The sequence below is a fragment of the Pyrus communis genome, chromosome 16, assembly GCF_963583255.1.
Source record: "Pyrus communis chromosome 16, drPyrComm1.1, whole genome shotgun sequence".
Taxonomy (NCBI): domain Eukaryota; kingdom Viridiplantae; phylum Streptophyta; class Magnoliopsida; order Rosales; family Rosaceae; genus Pyrus; species Pyrus communis.
The window spans coordinates 20,586,419-20,607,917 of NC_084818.1; the positions used below are offsets into that span (position 1 = coordinate 20,586,419).

The following is a 21,499-nucleotide window of genomic DNA, read 5'->3' on the forward strand; positions in this document are numbered from 1 at the left end:
TCTTACAGGTGAAGACTCTGTGATGCAGGACGCCACAACAACTACAATAGTAGCTAGGAACCTCCTCACTCCAAAAGATAGGAGGCTGCTGTCAGGACGGTCCGATGAGTTGGCCGTTCAAGAGTCCCTCGCACTTAGTGTTCAGTGTGCGAGTTCTGTGTCCAACATGGGCCAACGCCTGCTTGCCCGCTCCCGTCAGGTGGAATCATTGATGGCAGAGGTGGAAAGTCTTAAGCAAGAGATCCAGCAGCTTAAGTACGAAAATAGAAGTTTGCATGTGCTTGCAAATAACTATTCGTCGGGCATGAAGAGGAAGCTTGATGAACTGCAAGAATCTGAGGGTCGAATTCACAATGACCGTCAAAGGCTTGCGGCTTATCTCCAGAGGCACCTTTTTCCTGGGTCATCCAGCGCTTGGCCAAGTATTGAGGCCTGGAATGCTCTAGCTCCGATAGCTTCCGCTCCGATGCCTCCCGCTTCTATGCCTCCCGCTCCGATGGCTTCCGCTCCGATGCCTCCCGCTTCTATGCCTCCCGCTCCGACGCCTCGTAGTGGGGCTTCACGTAAACAACCTTTGTGAAGCTCCATCTTTCTCCATGTTTAGTATCTTTTCTTTTTTTTTTTTTTTTTCTTTTTTTTTTTTTTTTTTTTTTTTTTTTTTTTTTTAAATCAAATCAAACGGCATGGAATTGATCTTTGACTGGAGGGTGATACTTGAAATGATCCGGTAATGGTTTAAATTCTAGAGTGGATGCCTGAATCATTAACAACATATTAGTATAAAAGAAAATTGAAATTCGGGGAGGCGGCTTACCTTTGTGCTCCGACATGAACTTACAAATAAACACCCCGTGTCATAAAACCCTTTTTCATAGCAACCTAATAGTTTGTCTACAAACATAGCCCTCATATACATTCGTATTAGTAAGCAAAAACACACTTAACCACAACTAACACAAGGCAAGTAGGCAAAAAATATGGAATGGTGACAACATAAACACAAAATGAGGAAAGAACACAAACCACACTAGGTTGCCTCCTAGTAAGCGCTTTATTTAATGTCTAGGCAAGACATGGTAGCTTGTTCACGGTGTTGTAAACTCAAGAAAATCTACAACTTGATAAACTTGCTCTTCCTCCACTTTCTCCAAATATGGTTTCAATCGCTGCCCATTGACTTTAAAAGAGGTACCATTCTTCATGTTCTCTATCTCCACAGCTCCGTGGGGAAATGTTTGCAGCACCTTAAATGGTCCCACCCACCTAGACTTCAATTTACCTGGAAAAAGTCTCAAACATGAGTCATACAACAGTACTTTCATACCTTGGTGAAACTCCTTCCGTAGGATGGCCTTGTCATGATAGAGCTTAGTCCGTTCCTTGTAGATTTTGGCATTCTCATATGCTTCATTTCTGAGTTCTTCCAACTCATTAAGTTGGAGCTTCCTTGCAATTCCCGCATCCTTGTAATCAAAGTTGAACTTCTTGATGGCCCAATATGCACGGTGTTCAAGCTCCATTGGCAAATGACAAGCTTTCCCAAACACAAGGCGATAAGGACTCATGCCAATGGGGGTCTTATATGCTGTTCTATATGCCCATAGTGCATCATTCAACCTCAGTGACCAATCCTTCCTTGTAGGGTTTACGGTCTTCATCAAAATGTTCTTGATCTCCCTATTGCTAATCTCCACTTGTCCTGAGGTTTGAGGATGGTACGGGGTTGCCACTTTGTGGTTGATGTTGTACTTCTTCATCAAGGATTCAAAGGGTTTGTTGCAGAAATGGCTGCCACCATCACTAATAATAGCTCTTGGGGTTCCAAACCTACAAAAAATCACATCTTTAAGAAAATTCAAAACAACCTTATGATCATTAGTTATTGTAGCAATGGCTTCAACCCATTTGGATACATAATCTACTGCCACTAATATGTATAAGTAACCAAAAGAGGATGGAAATGGTCCCATGAAATCGATTCCCCAAACATCAAAGAGCTCCACCACCAAAATGTTGGTCAATGGCATCTCATTTCTTCGGCTAATGTTCCCCATTTTCTGGCACCTATCACACTTAGAACAAAAATCAAAAGCATCTTTGAATAAAGTAGGCCAAAAGAAACCGGATTGTAAAACCTTTAGAGATGTCTTTTTGGCACCAAAATGTCCTCCACATGCCAATGTATGGCTGAACGTTAGAATGCTTTGTTGCTCACTCTCTGGGACACACCTCCTAATGATTTGGTCAGGGTAATATTTAAACAAATATGGTTCGTCCCAAACGTAGTGCTTGCCGTGGGCATGCTTGCAGCCTCCTCTTCATGTTGCAACGTCTTTTCTTCATTAGGACTTGTTTCGGGTGGTGTGGATGTAGTGCCAACTTCTTTTCCACTCCTCAAAGTGATTGCTTTGGCAGATTCAAATCCTCCCTTTGGATTGACAACGGTTGAGCTTGGGAGCTTGCCTTGGTCTCGGAATTGCCCTACAACCTCCACAATCTGCCCCATTTGCTTCTCTAATTGGTCCACCCTTTTGTTTTGATGTTCTTGCCCCTGAGATAAATTGGTAAGTAACTTAAGAATTGCAGCATTTTCTAAAGACGTACCTTGATGGTTTTGGGCATAAATATGCTCCTATAACAAAGCACTTGTAACTATGACATCATGATACTCATGCTAGGAATTTACTTAACATGATTGTGATAACAACCTTAACTACTTGTGAATATAAGTTTGTAACGATTATGTGAAACTCCCTTATATTCTAGCACCAAATTCAAGCATGCAAATTAAATGTGCACCCTTAATCAACAAACAAGAATAAGTTATCCATCAAACGGTTCAGTAAATTGCATTCACAATTTACGAAATCACAACTGAAATTAATCAATTCATATTGCAGATATAATCATGGTTTCAAAGTCTCCTCTAGCCAAAACAAAATTAGTTCTTCATGTTTACAACAAAACAAAGAGAATATAAATTAAACATTGAAAACAAAGATTGAATACACCTAGAAACGCTCAAACAATCCAAGTTTGAATGGCCAAAACGTCCAAGGCTTCTCCTCTCTTGTTTCTCCTTCTTTGTTGCGGCACAAGGGTGTTTAGGTATGAATTATGGTGATGGATGGATAGGTTGGATGGTGGTAGGGGGTGGATGATGGCTGAATGAATGTAGAGAATGAGAGAGAATTCGTATGGATGTGTATGGCTGTCTCGAATCTCCCATAAGTGCGGCAGATTATTGATAGGAGCATATTCATGCATCTTAATTAGCTTGTTCTCGTGCATTTATGTTGTGTTTATTTAGTCATTTTAGTGTTTAAGGCCACTTTTGTGTATTTTCAGATTATAAGGCCAAAGTGCGCAAGAAGATGCAAATTGGAGTCTTTTGGAGCGAAAGAGGAATGAATGACTTGAAGACTTGAAGAAACGACGAATTCCTACTCCAACGATGAATTCTTACCAAAACGAGGAATCCTACTCAAACAAGGTTTCCTATTTGAAGTAGGAAAGTTAACCCTAGGTTTCCCGTTTTGGTAACCTTTCCTAAACTTAAATGTCCGTATTTTCTAGCCACTTTGAAGGCCTTGTAGGCACTTTAGGACACAAAACGAAGGCCCTAGGCCCCTTAAACACCCTTGCCGTGCCCTTGTATCTTCTCCCCTTCCCTTGCCGTGCAAGGGAGGGCAATTTTGTCCTAGGTTAGCATTTAAACACATGCTTCTAAACCCTAGCCGCACCATGCCCTTTTATTTCTGAATTAAACCTATTTCTCTCCCAAATTCAATCCTAGCCGCACCTTTAAATTTCTGATTTTAATTCCCTAATTTTGAGAGCCTTTGATTTAATAAGCTAGGGTTTTATTTTCTATAACCCTATATAAACTAACTTCCAGCCGCACCCTAGCTCTATTATTCATTCCATCTCAGATTTTCACCCTTTATTTCACCCTAGCCGACCTAATTCATGCCATCCATTCATTCATCAAACCATCTCAGCCATTCACTCATAAACCCTAAGCTTAAGCCGTCACTCATCAACCATTCACCCGATTCTTCTCAACATTCACATATCACCCCTTAGGCCAAGCACCCTAATTCCCTATCAGCCGCACCTCTTCCCCTTCCATTCCAGCCATCTTCCACACACTTCCCACCATTGCCGCAGCCTTTCCACCATTCTCCCCTCCATTCCACACCTCCACAAACCTTGCCGCACCACCATATCACCATACATCCATCCCTAAACCAGAAAATCATCCAAAAACACCATTTAACCTCACTGCCGCAACAAGGAGAAGAGGAAAGAGGAGCTTAGACGCGCAGAAATTCAAGTGGATTCGTTGTGCATTCTAGGTGTAATCAATCCTTGGTGCTTTATGTTTAAATTCAATTGTATTTCTCTTTTTGTGAACATGAGAGGCTTAACCCCTATTTAGCTAGGGGGTGATTCGAAACCATGTTTATGCTTGCAATATGATTTGATTACCTTTGGTTGGAATTTCATGTATTGTGGATTCAATTTGTTTAACTGCTTGATTGATAACTTATTTGTGTATGTTTATTGAGAGTGCACGCTTAATTTTCATGCATGAATATGACGCTAGAATATAAGTGAATTTCACCTAATAGTTATGAACTTATATTCACAAGTAGTGGAGGTTGCTTATAAACAATCGCGTTAAATGAATTCTTGGCACTAGTTTCATGCTTATCATAGTAACGAATGCCTCGTCAACACTTATGATTTCCAAAGAACGTAATGATTCTAACTTGTATCTTTATCATGCTGTTCATATAGAGAACTTGTTAGGAATAATTTGTTTGCTATGCATATTCATCCAATTCAATGATTCTAGGGAAATCTGAAGGTTAATTTAAGCGGACCTAATTAACCCGGAGTGTTGAGTTTCATAATTCATCGAAAGACCAACCGAAAATCATCTTGTATGCAAGTGTGACATGTGTGGAGAAGAACCTTCTAGCTAGCATTCCATCCATATTTTCATCCAATTCATCTTTACAATCTGCCCTTAATTACAATCTGTGCATTTTATTTAATTTCGTCAAAAACTCAATCCCCCTTTACTTTAGTGTCTAATTTAGTTAGAAAGTATCTTTGTTTGTGTTTCTAAGTGTTTTGAATCAATTTATTTCCCAAATTCGTCCAAAGTAGTCAAAGTGCTCAAAACTGCCCAGAAAGTGTTTTTAAGGCAGTTTTGAGTGTTTTGGTGCTGTTTTGAGTCTTTTGATTTGTTTTAGTGTTTTAAGTGTTTAGTTTTGCATTCTTTGAGTCTAGTTTAGTGTTTTAACCTTTGTTTTAAGTTTTTGAGTCAGTTTCCAAGTGATTTAGTAATCCCTCCTAATCCCCGGTTTAGAACGATCCCTACTTATACATATACTACAATTGTCACAAGAGGGTTTTAATTTGTGTGCTTAATTAGTTCGCATCAATTATGTATATATAGAGGGAGAAAGGTTAAGGCAATAAGTAATTAATTTGGGAAGGTTTTTAGCTCCAAATCCTCAAGGAAAAAGGGTAACAAATCAGAATTCTAAGAGGAAAAGGAAAGGAAAGTTGCGGCATTGACTACAATAAAAGGGGAAAGAAGATATGTGGCAGATTTTGGAAGAAAAGGGTAAGAAAGGTGCGGCTCCATATTGGACTGGGATTAGAGCTTTTAGGACATATATTTAAGTGTCCCAAATTGATTAGGAACCCCTTTTGATAGCTGGAAATTAAGTAGGAAAGATTAGGATTAGGAAAGGTTAAACAAAAATAGGAAACCTTGGCTTAACTTTCCTACTTCAAGTAGGAAACCTTCTTTGACTAGGAATACTTCTTTGATTAGGAATCCTTCTTTGATTAGGAATCCTAACACCTTTAGGTCTTCAATTTCGTCCATTCCTTTTGCTCCAAGCATATGCTATCCATTCCAAGCCCAATATTGCTCCAAAATGCACTTTCTTGCCACTTTAACCATTTGGACCTACAACCATACGAAAATAGCTTAAAATACTTAAATAACTATGAACTAACAACATAAATATGAGGAATTAAACTAACAAAGTCGCATAAATATGCTCCTATCAAGGTTATTGGCTTCCATGGGAGTTTTATCCACCAACGCACCTCCCGCCGAGGCATCAAGCATTTGCCTTTCAATGGGAAGAAGACCTTCATAGAAGTATTGAAGTAGAAGCTCCTCCTTCATTTGATGTTGAGGACATGATGCAACAAGGGATTTAAAACGCTCATAGTACGTAGGAAAAGACCCCCCTTGACTTTGTTGGATTCCGCTAATCTTCTTTCTCAAGAGAATGACTCTTGAAGTAGGAAATAACTTCTCAAGAAACGCCCTCTTCATGCTCTCCCAAGAAGTGACCGTTCCGGGTGCTAACTCGTATAACCAATCCTTGGCCTTCTCCAATAGTGAGAACGGGAAAGCCTTCATCTTCAAAATACTACTATCAACGTTGATTGGAGTCATACTTGAACACACCACCTCGAATTCCTTCAAATGCTTGTTGGGATCCTCCATGGACAGTCCATGGAACTTCGGAATGTGGTGCAACAAACTTGACTTCAATTCAAATTCGTCGGTTTTGTCTTGAGCCGCCCTTGGGTATTGGATGCATAAGGATGCTGCATTGTCCATTCCCGAAGCGGAAAGCTCCTTGATTGTACGGTTGTCCGCTGCCATGGTTTGGACCTCTTCTTCCTCCCTTGCCGTGGGCTCCTCTTCCTCCTCAAGATTAGAAGCCGAACTAGAACTTGATGGGTGAAGTTCTGGGTTCTTCTTCTTCTTTCTCAAAGTGCGCTCAAAATCGTCGTCAAAATCCAAGATGTTTGCACTAATAGGTTGAGAACTACGAGTCATAAACTAGTACCTACAAACATGAAAAGAAATAAGGTCAGTAACTAAAACAAAAAGATATGGAAAAGAAACAAAAAGAAACAACGGGGGATTAGCAAAGTTGCTAATCCCCGGCAACGGTGCCAAAAATTTGATGTGATATATAATAGCACACAAATTAAACCCTCTTTTTGACAATTGTAGTATAGATATAAGTAGGGATCGTTCTAGGCCGGGGATTAGGAGGGATTGCTAATCTAATGAAAATCGACTCAAAGATGTGAAAATATGCTTTAAAACACTTAAATAAACTCAAAAGACTCTTAACTAACTCTTATGACTCAAAACAACTCAAAACAACCAAAAAGACACAATTTGGACGAAATAATTAGTTTTGACTCAAAAGACTCTAAAACACATTTTTGGACAGATTTGGAACAAGTAAGAAAAGGCGGTTTGATTTTGGACGAATTTAAGAGAAAAACAAGTAACTTAAAACTTTAAAACAGATTTTGGACGAATTTAAGAAAAACCAATGGATGATAGGATAGCGAAGGGATACTTCTCCACACATGATACATTCAAACATAAATTGATTTCCAGTTGCTTTTCCGATAAACCATGAACCTCAACACCCCAGATTAACCGTGACATCACTAATTAACCCTTAGATTTCCCTTAAGTTATTGGATTGGATGACATCATACGACAACCCAAAGCATTCTTCAAAAGTCCCCTACATGACATCATAATAGAGATACAATCAAAGATCATTACGTTCAATGGAAATCATAAGTATTGACAAAGCACTTGTAACTATGGCATCATGATACTCATGCTAGGAATTTACTTAACATGATTGTGAAAACAACCGTAACTACTTGTGAATATAAGTTTGTAACGATTATGTGAAACACCCTTATATTCTAGCACCAAATTCAAGCATGCAAATTAAGTAGGCCTCCCTAATCAACATACAAGAATAAGTTATCCATCAAACGGTTAAGTAAATTGCATTCACAATTTATGAAATCACAACTGGAATTTATCAACTCATATTATAAACGTAATCATGGTTTCAAAGCATCCCTAGGCTAAAACGAGTTTAGCCTCTCATGTTCATAACAAAACAAAGAAGAATAGAATTAAACATTGAAAATAAAAGATAAATTACACCTAAAAACGTTCCAACACTCCAACTTGAATGCATAAACGTCAAAGGCTTCGTCTTCCTTCTCCTCTTCCTTGCTAAGTCACGGCACAAGAGTCTAGGGTGGTTTTGTGGATGATTTTCTGGGTTTTGAATGGATTTAGGAAGGTAAGGTGGTGCGGCAAGGGTTATGGGTGATGTATGGAGGATTGGATGAAGGTTTGGAAGTAGGGGAATGGTGGGAAGTTGAGTGGAAGGCTGCGGCAAAGGTTAGATTTCTGAATGAATGAAGACAGGTTGTATGGAAGGGTGATTAGGCTCAATAAGGGTGCGGCAAAGGGGTTTTTATAAGGAAGAAAGAATCCTAAGGCTTTATTACTTAGTTTAGGAAAGGAATTAACTCCAAATCCTTAAAGAAAAGGAAACACAAAGTCAGAAATTGAAGGAAAAGGGAAGGGAACCTGCGGCATTCAATTGTGAGAAGGGGAATGTCATTTATTTATGAAATTAGACAAGGACTTTGGAATAGAAAAGGGTATGTGAGTTATGGCTAAGTTTGGAATGAAAAAGGAATGTGTTTGAATGCTTTAGAATAGGAAAGAAGGCCCTCCCTTGCACGGCAAGGAAGGGAAATACTAAGGGGATACACGGCAAGGATTTTGGGTTGCAAGGGAACATTGCTTTGTGTCCTAGAATAGGTAGAAGTCCTTGATATTGCTGAAACATGGAGTCTTTAAGGATTAGGAAAGATTAAACCAAAATAGGAAACCTTGGCTTAACTTTCCTACTTCAAGTAGGAAACCTTCTTTGACTAGGATTCCTCATTTGATTAGGAATCCTCTTGTGATTAGGAATCCTAACTCTTTTAGGTCTTCAATTTCGTCCATTCCTTTTGCTGCAAGCATAAGCTATCCATTCCAAGTCCAATTTTGCTCCAAGATGCTCCAAAATGCACCTTTTTGCTTCCTTAGCCATATGAACCTAAAAGCACTCGAAAATGGCTTAAACTACTAAAACAACTATGAATTAACAACATAAATGCACGAAAACAAGCTAAGTAAGTCGCCTAAATATGCTCCTAGCAGTTTTCTAAAGTCGTTGCATGATCTCATTATTCTTTGCTTGGTTGCTACTTAGAATGCGTTTCATCACTATAGTTCCAAATACTAGAACTCATACCCGTTTTATTCAAAGCATGAAATTGATTAGCATAACAAATAACAAGATGAAGTTGTGTAGTAGTCACCACCATAGACAAAAAGCCGAATCCACCCTTGTCATTTGTATTGTAGGATTAGCCCCTTTGAGCCTTATTTAGCCTATTTTCTTTGTTAACCACATCCCCCTTACCTAGCCTAGAATAGGACTTTCCATACCCTTGTTCTTGAAGTATAGTGGAGCATGACTTAGAAGGAATTCTTTTTGAGTGACATTATTGCAAAAAACAAGTGTGGGGGAAGGGATGTTTGTGTGTATGTGTGTGCCAAAGTCTTAAAGGACGCACGGGAAAAAGAAAAAAAAAAGGAAAGAAAAAAAAATGTGAAAAAGAAGAAAAAGAAGAAGAAAAGAAAGAAAAGGGAGTTGAAAATAAGTGAGAATGAACTCACAAGTGTTGGTTGTGTAGAAAGGGTCCAAAATGTTGAATATGGCCCTAAGTTTTGTGGGACTTCCCCTTGGGTGTTCAAAGTTGATTTTTGCATTCTAAAGGTAATTCTAAGTGCCTAATTCAGTACTTTGCTCACTATTGCTTTAAGAACGTTTGTTTCCTCTACCTTTCGTTGTTAGCCAACACCTTAGCCCCGTTACAACCCTTTGACTTCTATCTTGATTTTTATGTGTTTCAATATGTGGAGTTCAAAATTGGTTGGAGCATATGGTATCCCTGGTTCTCGTGTCTACGTAGTGGCATTCCATTCTTGAGATCATATATATACATGTTAATCATTCCAGAAAGTGCCTTCCTTGATTGTACATATGTGAGTGCTAGTCTATATGTTTACATCAATCTTCTCACATATACCTAGTGTAGGGAGTGTAGACAGAAAATCTGTGTGAAAATAGAGAGTATATCCAGTAAGGAAGTGAGGGAATTCCCTAAGGCATGTTACTACATTCAAAATCATGTTTTAAATTGATTAAATGCGAGCTAGTGAGTGGTAACTATGATTAAGTATGTGCTTAAAGGGTAGGGATAACTAAAATCTATGTGAGTAGTGATCTTTAATATGTCATGTTGCATTGGAAATCCCTGAGGCAATTGTTGGAAGGTCTAGATTGTGTTTTGTTTAGTTTGTTTATTTCGTTTTGCTCGAGGACTAGCAAAAGCTAAGTGTGGGGGAATTTGATAGGAGCATATTTATGCTACTTAGTTATGTTGTTTTCTTGCATTTACTACTTATTATAGTATTTTAAGCTATTTTCGTATGTTTGTAGGTCCTCATGGCAAAAGGAGCAAGAAAGTGCATTTTGAAGCTATTTGGAGCAGTTTTGGGCATGGATTGGATAGTTTAACCGTTGAGCAAAGTGGATGGACGAAATTGAAGTCAAGAGAGGCTAGGAAAGGCTACAAATCTTGAGAAAGAAGTTCAAATGCAAAGAAGATAAGGAAAGAGCAAGTGATGCGAAATATATAAGCACACAAATTAAAACCCTCTTTTGACAATTGTAGTATATGTATAAGTAGGGATCGTTCTAAACCGGGGATTAGGAGGGTTTGCTAAATCACTTGAAAATTGACTCAAAAACGTAAAACAAAGGTTAAAACACTAAACTAGACTCAAAGAATGCAAAACTAAACACTAAAACACTAAAACAAACCAAAAGACTCAAAACAGCAACAAAACACTCAAAACTGCCTTAAAAACACAATCTGGGCAGTTTTGAACACCTAACCTAATTTGGACGAATTTGGGTTATAACTTGAATCAAAACACTTAGAAACACAAACTAAGACACTTTCTAACTAAATTGGAACACTAAAGTAAAGGGGGATTTAGTTTTGACGAAATTAAAACAAAGAACACAGATTGTAATAAAAACAGATTGTAAAAACGAATTTGATGAAAATGTGGATGGAATGCTAGCTAGAAGGTTCTTCTCCACACATGTCACACTTGCACACAAGATGATTTTCAGTTGGTCTTTCGATGAATCATGAAACTCAACACCCCGGGTTAATTAGGTTCGCTTAAATTAACCTTCAAGTTCTCCTTAAGTTAATGAATTGGATGGGAAAGCACATACAACAATTCAAAACATTCTCCAAAAGTCCTTTACGTGAAAAGCACAATAAAGAAAACAATGAAAGATCATTAAGCAACATGAAAACTATAAGTGTTGACGAGGCATTCGTTACTATGATGAGCATGAAACTAGTGCCAAGAATTCATTTAACGCGATCGTTTATAAGCGACCTCCACTACTTGTGAATATAAGTTTGTAACTATTAGGTGAAACTCCCTTATATTCTAGCATCATATTCATGCATGAAAACTAAGCGTGCACTCTCAATAAACATACACGAATAAGTTATCAATCAAGCAGTTAAACAAATTGAATCCACAACTCATGAAATTCCAATCGAAGGTAATCAATTTATATTGCAAGCATAAACATGGTTTCGAATCACCCCCAGCTAACTAGGGGTTTAGCCTCTCATGTTCACAGAAAGAGAAACAAAATTGAAATTAAACATAGAGAACAAAAGATTGATTACACCTAAAACGCCCAACGATTCCACTTTGAATTTCTACACGTTCAAGCTCTTCTTTCTTCTTCTCCTTGCTGCGGCAGAGAGTTCTTAGGATGATTTTGGATGTTATTTTGGTTTAGGAAGGGATTTAGGGTGGTAAAGGGTTGCGGCAAGGCTTAGTGGTGGTGTAGGGAGGTGTAGAATGGTGGCTGGAATGGATGGAAGGCTGCGGCAGAGATGGAGAAGGTTGCTGGAATGGATGGGAGTTGCGGATTGAAGGTATTAGGGTGATGGTGGCTGCGGCAGAGAATGGAAAGTGGCTGAATGATTCAAGAATAAAGCTATGGTGCGGCTAGGCTGAGAATATATAGGGTTTCAGAAATTAAAACCCTAGCTTATTTTGGTTAACTAAAATTAAGTCAAAGGCTTCTAGAATTAGGAAATCAAATCAGAAATTAAAAGGAAATAGGCTAAAACATGCGGCTAGGGCTTTATTAAGAAAGGGGAATGTGTTTAAGTGCATAAAATAGGACCTAAATACCCCCCCTTGCAGGGCAAGGGTTGGAAGGGGGTCTAGGGCCTTTGTTTTGTGTCCTAAAGTGCATACAAGGCCTTCAAAGTGGCAGGAAAATAAGGACTTTTAAGATTAGGAAAGGTTAACAAAATGGGAAACCTAGGCTTAACTTTCCTACTTCAAGTAGGAATCCTTGTTGGAGTAGGAATCCATCTTCGATTAGGAATTCATATTTCTTCAAGTCTTCAACTCATTCATTCCTCTTTTGCTCCAAAAGACTCCAATTTGCATCTTCTTGCACACTTTGGCTTTATAATCTGAAAACACACAAAAGTGACTTTAAACACTAAAACAACTAAAGAAACACAACATAAATGCACGAGAACAAGCCAAAAGCTAAGTGTGGGGGAATTTGATAGGAGCATATTTATGCTACTTAGTTATGTTGTTTTCTTGCATTTAGTTAGTTAATTACTACTTATTATAGTCTTTTAAGCTATTTTCGTATGTTTGTAGGTCCTCATGGCAAAAGGAGCAAGAAAGTGCATTTTGAAGCTATTTGGAGCAGTTTTGGGCATGGATTGGATAGCTTAACCGTTGAGCAAAGTGGATGGACGAAATTGAAATCAAGAGAGGCTAGGAAAGGCTACAAATCTTGAGAAAGAAGTTCAAATGCAAAGAAGATAAGGAAAGAGCAAGAAATAAGGAACCTTATGCAACCTTATCTTATCCTATCCTAACCAACCCTATCCTTTCCTAAATCTAACATTATCCTATCTTATCCTATCCAAATCAGGTTAGGACTTAAATCTAGCTAATGAGAGTGATAGGAACATATTTAGGCGACTTAGCTAGCTTATTCTTGTGCATTTGTGCTATTATTTCTTAGTTAATGTCGTATTTCAACTCATTTTCGTGTGTTTGTAGGTCCAAAGGGTTAAAGTACCAAGAAAGTGCATTTTGGTGCATTTTGGAGCAGTTTTGGGCACTATGTGGATAGCTTGTATATGGGCTAACATGGATGGACGAATTTGGAGTTCAAGAGGCTAGAAATATGCTGAGAAGAGGAAGGAACTAAGCTGAAGACAACGTGGATAAGGAAGTAGCTCAAAAGAGGAAACCTTATCCAAAACCTTATCCAACATTATTGATGCGAAAATTAACTTAACGCAAAAATTAACCCTCTTTTGACAATTGTAGCATATAAGTGATAGGAGCATATTTAGGCGACTTACTTAGCTTGGTTTCGTGCATTTATAATGTTAATTCATAGTTGTTTTAGTAGTTTAAGCCATTTTCGTGTGTTTTTAGGTTCATATGGCTAAGGAAGCAAAAAGGTGTATTTTGGAGCATTTTGGAGCAAAATTGGACTTGGAATGGATAGCTTATGTTTGGAGCAAAAGGAATGGACGAAATTGAAGACCTAATTGAGTTAGGATTCCTAATCACAAGAGGATTCCTAATCACAAGAGGATTCCCAATCACATGAGGAATCCTAGTCAAAGAAGGTTTCCTACTTGAAGTAGGAAAGTTAAGCCAAGGTTTCCTATTTTGGTTTAATCTTTCCTAATCCTTAAGGACTCCATATTTCAGCAATATCAAAGGCTCCTACCTATTCTAGGTCACAAAACAATGTCCCTTGCAACCTAAAGTCATTGCCGTCATTGCCGTGTGTCCCCTTTGTGTTTCCCTTCCTTGCCGTGCAAGGAAGGGCCTTGTTTCCTGTTTTAAACCATTTAAACACATTCCTTTTTCATACCAAGCTCAGCCATAACTCACATACCCTTTTCTATTCCAAAATTCTTACCTAATTTCAGAAATAAAGAGCATTCCTTTTCTTACAAACCCTTGCCGCAAATCACTTCCCCTTTCCTTCAATTTCTGAGTTTGTGTTCCCTATTCTTGAAGGATTTAGAGTTAATTTCTTTCCTAAACTAAGTAATAAAGACTTAGGATTTTTTCTCCCTTATATAAACCCCTATGCCGCACCTTTAGAAAGGCTAATCCCTCTTCCATACAACCTGCCTTCATTCAAAAACACATTCATCCTTTGCCGCAGCTTCCCATCCAAATTTCCACCATTCCCCTACTTCCAAACCTTCATCCCAACCTCCATACAACCCCATCAACCCTTGCCGCACCACCATACCTTCCTAAATCTATCCAAACCCAGAAAATCATCCATAAAATCACCCTAGACCTTGTGCCGTGACTTAGCAAGGAGAAGGAGAAGGAAGACAAAGCCTTGGACGTTTATGCATTCAAGTTGGAGTGTTGGAATGTTTTAGGTGTAATCTATCTTTTGTTTTCAATGTTTAATTCTAATTTCCTTTGTTTTGTTATGAACATGAGAGGCTAAACTCGTTTTAGCCTAGGGATGCTTTAAAGCCATGATTACGTTTATAATATGAGTTGATAAATTCCAGTTGTGATTTCATAAATTGTGAATGCAATTTACTTAACCGTTTGATGGATAACTTATTCTTGTATGTTGATTAGGGAGGCCTACTTAATTTGCATGCTTGAATTTGGTGCTAGAATATAAGGGTGTTTCACATAATCGTTACAAACTTATATTCACAAGTAGTTACGGTTGTTTTCACAATCATGTTAAGTAAATTCCTAGCATGAGTATCATGATGTCATAGTTACAAGTGCTTTGTCAATACTTATGATTTCCATTGAACGTAATGATCTTTGATTGTATCTCTATTATGATGTCATGTAGGGGACTTTTGAAGAATGCTTTGGGTTGTCGTATGATGTCATCCAATCCAATAACTTAAGGGAAATCTGAGGGTTAATTAGTGATGTCACGGTTAATCTGGGGTATTGAGGTTCATGGTTTATCGGAAAAGCAACTGGAAATCAACTTATGTTTGAATGTATCATGTGTGGAGAAGTATCCCTTGGCTAGTTCATCATCCATTGGTTTTTCTTAAATTCGTCCAAAATCTGTTTTCAAATTTTAAGTTACTTGTTTTCTTTTAAATTCGTCCAAACTCAAACCCCCCTTTCTTAGTTGTTCTAAATCTGTCCAAAAGTGTCTTTGTAAGTCTTTTGAGTCAAAACTAAGTGTATTTTCGTCCAAATTGAGTCTTAGAGTCTAAATTGAGTCTTTTTTATTGTTTTGAGTCTTTAAAGATTGTTTTGAGTCATACAAGTTTAGTTAGAGTCTTTTGAGTGTGTTTAAGTGTTCTAAAGCATATTTTTACATCTGTGAGTCGATTTTCATTAGATTAGCAATCCCTCCTAATCCCTGGCCTAGAACGATCCCTACTTATATCTATACTACAATTGTTTAAAAAGAGGGTTTAATTTGAGTGCTATCTTTTATCACATCAATAAGTTTGTAGGGATCGTTCTTAAACCGGGGATTAGGAGGGATTGCTAAACACTTTAAACTGACTCAAACAAATAAAACAAAGCTTTTAAACGCTTAACTCAACTCAAAAGACTCAAAACAAGTTCACAAGACTCACAATGGGTTGAAAACACTCAAAACTGCCTAAAAAACACAAACTGGGCAGATTTGACTCTAAACACAAAATTGGACGAAATTTGGTTCTAACTTGACTCAAAACTCTTGAAAACACAATCTAAAACATATTCTAACTAGTTAGACACTCTAGAATAAATGGGGATTTGGTTTTGGACGAAAATAAAACAAACAAAGCAAGAAATTTAACTAGGCAGATTTGCACGAAATTGGTAGAATTAAGTGGATGGTAGGCTAGCTAGGAGGTCTTTCTCCACACATGGCATACTTGCATACAAAACAATCTCCAGTTGTTTATTCAAAGAATCATGAACCTCAACACCCCAAGTTAATTAGGTACGCTTAAATTAACTCTCAGATTTTCCTTAGGTCATTGAATTGAATGGAATTAGCGCATTGCAATCAAATTATTCCTCAAAAGTTCTCTACATGAAAGCGCATAATAGAGAAACAATCAAAGATCATTAAATTCTATGAAAATCATAAGTGTTGACGAGGCATTCGTAACTATGAAAGCGCATGATACTTATGCCAAGAATTTACTTAACATGATTGTTGATAGGGGCATATTTATGCACCTTAGTTTAGCTTGTTCTTGTGCATTTATAGTGTTTTTCCTTAGTAAAGTAGTCTTTTAAGCTAGTTTTATGTATTTTCAGGATTTAAGGGCAAAGTATGCAAAAGGATGCATTTTGGAGCCTTTTGGAGCAAATTAGAGCTTGGAATGGATATCATATGCCTGGAGCCAAGAGGATGGACGGAATTGAAGACTTGAAGATGATGATTCCTACTTGAGCAAGGTTTCCTAGTTGAATTAGGATTCCTAGGAGAACAAAGTTTCCTACTCAAACAAGGTTTCCAACTTGAAGTAGGAAAGTTAAATCCCAATGGCCTCAAGTTGCAGCAACAAAGAAGTTTTCCAAGTCCAAGAAGGAGAAGAATTCCAAGATGAAGAAGGATTAGCTTTCCTAATCCTAATGCACAAGGTTTGCAGCCACAAAGAGGAGTCCTAAACACTTTAGGACACCTTATCCTAATCCTATAGGGATGCCATGCACTTTACCTTATCTTGGAGGGTTTCTAGAAGCCTTAGATGCCCTATCCTATCTTTGCCGTGGGTTTTATCCAACTCCCCTTAGTTTTTAGGCTTTCTAGAAGCCCTAACATTATCCCTAAGAAGGTGCCGTGATAGGAGCATATTCATGCGACTTAAATGGCTTGTTCTCGTGCATTTACGTTATGTTTCTTTAGTTATTTTAGTACTTTAAGCTATTTTCGTGTGTTTGTAGGTCCAAAGGGCTAAAGGAGCAAAAAGATGCATTTTGGAGCACTTTTGGGCTAAGGATGGATAGCTTATGCTTGGAGCCAAAGTGTTGGACGAAATTGAAGACCTAATTGACAAAGTGTTGGAACCTTGTTCCCTTTAGTTTTAGGACATTTAAACCTTTCCTAATCCCATTCATCAACACATGCATCCACATGCATTCACCCTTTAAACCATTAAATCCACATGCTTTCCTATTCAATTAAATCAGCCACATGCATTCATCATCATAACCTAGCTGTCATTCCACTTCATTGCACATGCATCTTCAAATAAATCAGCCATTCCACATGCATATTCAACCTAGCTGTCATTGCACATGCATTCACTCTTTAATTCACATGCATTTACTCTTTAATTCACATGCAAAACATCCCATTCCATCTCCCATTTCAGATTGCATTCCATAATCATTCACTCACCTTTAATCACATGCATAAATCAGCACATGCATCTCCCATTCCCATCAGATTTCCATCATATTCACATGCATTCCATCCTTTAAAACATTGCACATGCACTCCCTTTAATTAATTAAGCCACATGCACTCCCATCCATTTCATCATTGCAGCCAACACATGCTTTCACATGCATTTTCAGATTGTCCCCTTGCACATGCAGCCACATATTCATTGCACATGCAATTCCAACCCACATGCATCCTTTAATCATTCAAACATGCAGCCACATTCCCTCCTAGCTGTCATGTTGCCCCCCATTTCACCTATAAATAAGCATCTATTGCATTCATTCTCATTCATTCTCATACACACTTCCATTTCAGAAATTCATCCATTGCAGAAATGTAGACATCAAACTCCCTTGTGCCGTGCTCTCCCTTACAATCCAAACACCATCCTTCCATTTCCACCACTCCCCAAACCATTCACACCATCAAACTATCCCTAGACCTTGTGCTACAACGAAGAGGAAGAGAAGAGTGCCTAAACGTTCATACAATTCAAGTTTGAGTTGTTGGAATGTTTAGGTGTTTCTTTGATTTCAAGGTTTAATGTCAATACTCTTTGTTTTGTACGAATGAGGAATGGAAGATAAGAGGGCCTAAACGTTCATACAATTCAAGTTTGAGTTGTTGGAATGTTTAGGTGTTTCTTTGATTCTCTTTGTTTTGTACCATGAGGAACTAAACCCCCCTTGGTTAGGGGGTGATTCGAATATATGTTTATGCTTGCATTTTGATTTGATTACTTCTAATTGCGTTTCATAAGTTGTGATTCAATTTGTTTAACCGTTTGATTGATAACTTATTTATGTATGTTTATTGAGAGTGCACGCTTAATTTTCATGCATGAATATGACGCTAGAATATAAGTGAGTTTCACCTAATAGTTACGAACCTATATTCACAAGTAGTGGAGGTTGCTTATAAACAATCGCGTTAAACGAATTCTTGGCATAAGTTTCATGCGTATTCCATAGTAACGAATGCCTCGTCAACACTTATAATTTTCATAGAGCGTAATGATTCTTGCTTGTATCTCTATTATGCAATCATGTAGGGGACTTGTGGGGAATGTTTTGAATTGTTGTATGCGCTAACCCATCCAATTCAATAACGTAGGAAGATTTGAAGGTTAACACATGCTTTCACATGCATTTTCAGATTGTCCCCTTGCACATGCAGCCACATATTCATTCCACATGCAATTCCAACCCACATGCATCCTTTAATCATTCAAACATGCAGCCACATTCCCTCCTAGCTGTCATGTTCCCCCCATTTCACCTATAAATAAGCATCCATTGCATTCATTCTCATTCACTCTTCCATATTCCAGAAATTCGTCAAAACCTCTCCACACCCTTGCAGCAGCCACCAAAACACTTTTCTCCTCCATTGCAGCCACTCCAACCACTCCCCAAACCATTCACACCATCAAATTATCCTTAGACCTTGTGCTACAACGAAGAGGAAGATAAGAGGGCCTAAACGTTCATACAATTCAAGTTTGAGTTGTTGGAATGTTTAGGTGTTTCTTTGATTTCAAATGTTTAATTTCAATACTCTTTGTTTTGTACGAATGAGGAATGGAAGAGAAGAGGGCCTAAACGTTCATACAATTCAAGTTTGAGTTGTTGGAATGTTTAGGTGTTTCTTTGATTCCAATGTTTAAATTCAACTAAACCCCCCTTGGCTAGGGGGGAATTCGAAATATATATTTATGCTTGCATTTTGATTTGATTACTTCTAATTGCGTTTCATAAGTTGTGGATTCAATTCGTTTAACTGTTTGATTGATAACTTATTTATGTATGTTTATTGAGAGTGCACACTTAATTTTCATGCATGAATATGACGCTAGAATATAAGTGAGTTTCACCTAATAGTTACGAACTTATATTCACAAGTAGTGGAGGTTGCTTATAAACAATCGCGTTAAACGAATTCTTGGCATAAGTTTCATGCGTATTCCATAGTAACGAATGCCTCGTCAACACTTATAATTTTCATAGAGCGTAATGATTCTTGCTTGTATCTCTATTATGCAATCATGTAGGGGACTTGTGGGGAATGTTTTGAATTGTTGTATGCGCTAACCCATCCAATGCAATAACGTTAGGAAAATTTGAAGGTTAATTAGTGCATCACGGTTAACTTGGGGTGTTGAGAATTCATGGTTTATTGAAATGCAATTGGAAATCATTTTATTATGCAAGTATAACATGTATGGAAATGAACCCCTTAGCTAGGTTCCCATCCATTCAATTTCATCACATTCATCTTTACATTCTGTTTTAGAATCTGTGCATTTAGTTTAATTTCATCAAAAACCAAATCCCCCTTTACTTTATTGTCCAATTTAGTTAGAAAGTATCTTAGTTTGTGTTTCTAAGTGTTTTGATTCAATTTGTTACACAAATTCGTCCAAATTCACCAAAGTGCTCAAAACTGCCCAGAAAGTGATTTTAAGGCAGTTTTGAGTGTTTTGGGTGATGTTTGAGTCTTTTGGTTTGTTTTAGTGTTTTAAGTGTTTAGTTTTACATTCTTTGAGTCTAGTTTAGTGTTTTAAACTTTATTTTACGTTTTTGAGTCAAAATCCAAGTGATTAACAATCGCTCCTAATCCCCGGTCCAGAACGATCCCTACTTATATCTATACTACAATTGTCAAAAAGAGGGTTTAATTTGTGTGCGTATAATTCTCGCACCAAATTTTGGCGCCGTTGCCGGGGATTAGCAACTTTGCTAATCCTTTGGATTGTTATTTTCGTTTTCTTATTAGTTTTAGTTTTAGTTTCTGTTATGTATTTCAGTTTTAGTTTTTTATTTGTATTTTGTTTGTCGATTTTAAGTACTAGAGAAGCACAACATGGCACTAGATAATGCTTCTCTTTTGTCACAGCTCATGGAAAGGTCCCAAATGCAAAGCGTTGGTACATTTTCAAGGAATGAGGGGTTTTCCAATACTTACAATTCGGATTGGAGTGATCATTCAAACTCTATGTGGTGGGAACCTCAACATGTTCAATAAGAAGGATATTGGCAGCCATATGAGGAGTTCTATTCAAGACCTATGCAGCCACCACAACCTCATATTCAATATGCCCAACCAAACTCAAGTTCGTCAATAGATTATAATCAAAAGCTTAATGAATTAATTTGTTTGGTGCAGGGCTCACAAAATCAAGACAATGAGGCTCAACAAGGAGGATATTGGCTGCCATATGAGGAGTTCTATTCAACGCCTATGCAGCCACCACAACCTGCCCAAAGCGATGTAGGTAATTCAAGTGATAATGATAAGATTTTTCAATTACTTACTACTTTGACGCAGGGAGTCCAACTTCAAAACAAAGAGAGGGAAAATCAAGACAAAAGGTTGGACTACTTGGAAAAGCAAATTGGGCAGATAGCGGAGTTTGTAGAACAAATTTGCGACCAAGGCGAACTCCCTAGTTCAACCATTGCAAATCCGAAGGGAGAATTTGAAACCACCAAGGCTATCATGTTGAAAAGTGACAAGGAGGTTGGAACGGACCCTCAACCATCAAAATCAAATCACAAGGAAGAGGAATACACCCAACCCACGGCAAGAGTGGAAACACCTTTGCCGGAGGCACCTATTGCTCCTACGTCATCTAATTCAAGTAAGGTTGTTCCAAATTTAATTAGTTCTAACCCCATTCCACCTAATATCCCTATTCCTTGCAGGTTCATGAATTCCAAGGAAGAAGAAAGTGAGAAAGACATCTTGGAAGCACTTCCAAAGGTGCAAAGTAGGGAATATCATGAATTCATCAAAGAGGACGTTCTTGAGGCAAACAACCCCAAAGAAGTTGAATTTTATGACACAAGACAAGGACCAATCCTCACATCAAATCTGTCCAAGGGCAACGTTCCTGAAATGTTCAAAGAAGATGTGTTTATCCTTGAGTTCATGTCGGAGCACATAAGTAAGCCACCTCCTCCAATTTCAATTTTCTTTTATACTAACATGTT

General features: G+C 37.9%; 1 protein-coding gene across 1 annotated transcript in view; it reads right to left on the reverse strand.

Moving 5' to 3' along the window:
- Positions 1 to 1,199: 1,199 nt before the first annotated feature.
- Positions 1,200 to 21,499, reverse strand: part of LOC137719939 (uncharacterized) — a gene marked incomplete at its 3' end in the record, with an annotated part of 50,880 nt that continues 30,580 nt past the window's right edge. The window contains exons 7-8 of the mRNA XM_068458918.1: positions 2,216 to 2,288; positions 1,200 to 2,095 (exon numbers count right to left, since the gene is read on the reverse strand). Coding sequence (XP_068315019.1) covers positions 1,200 to 2,095; positions 2,216 to 2,288 — 969 coding nt within the window. The remainder of the gene's footprint in view (positions 2,096 to 2,215; positions 2,289 to 21,499) is intronic.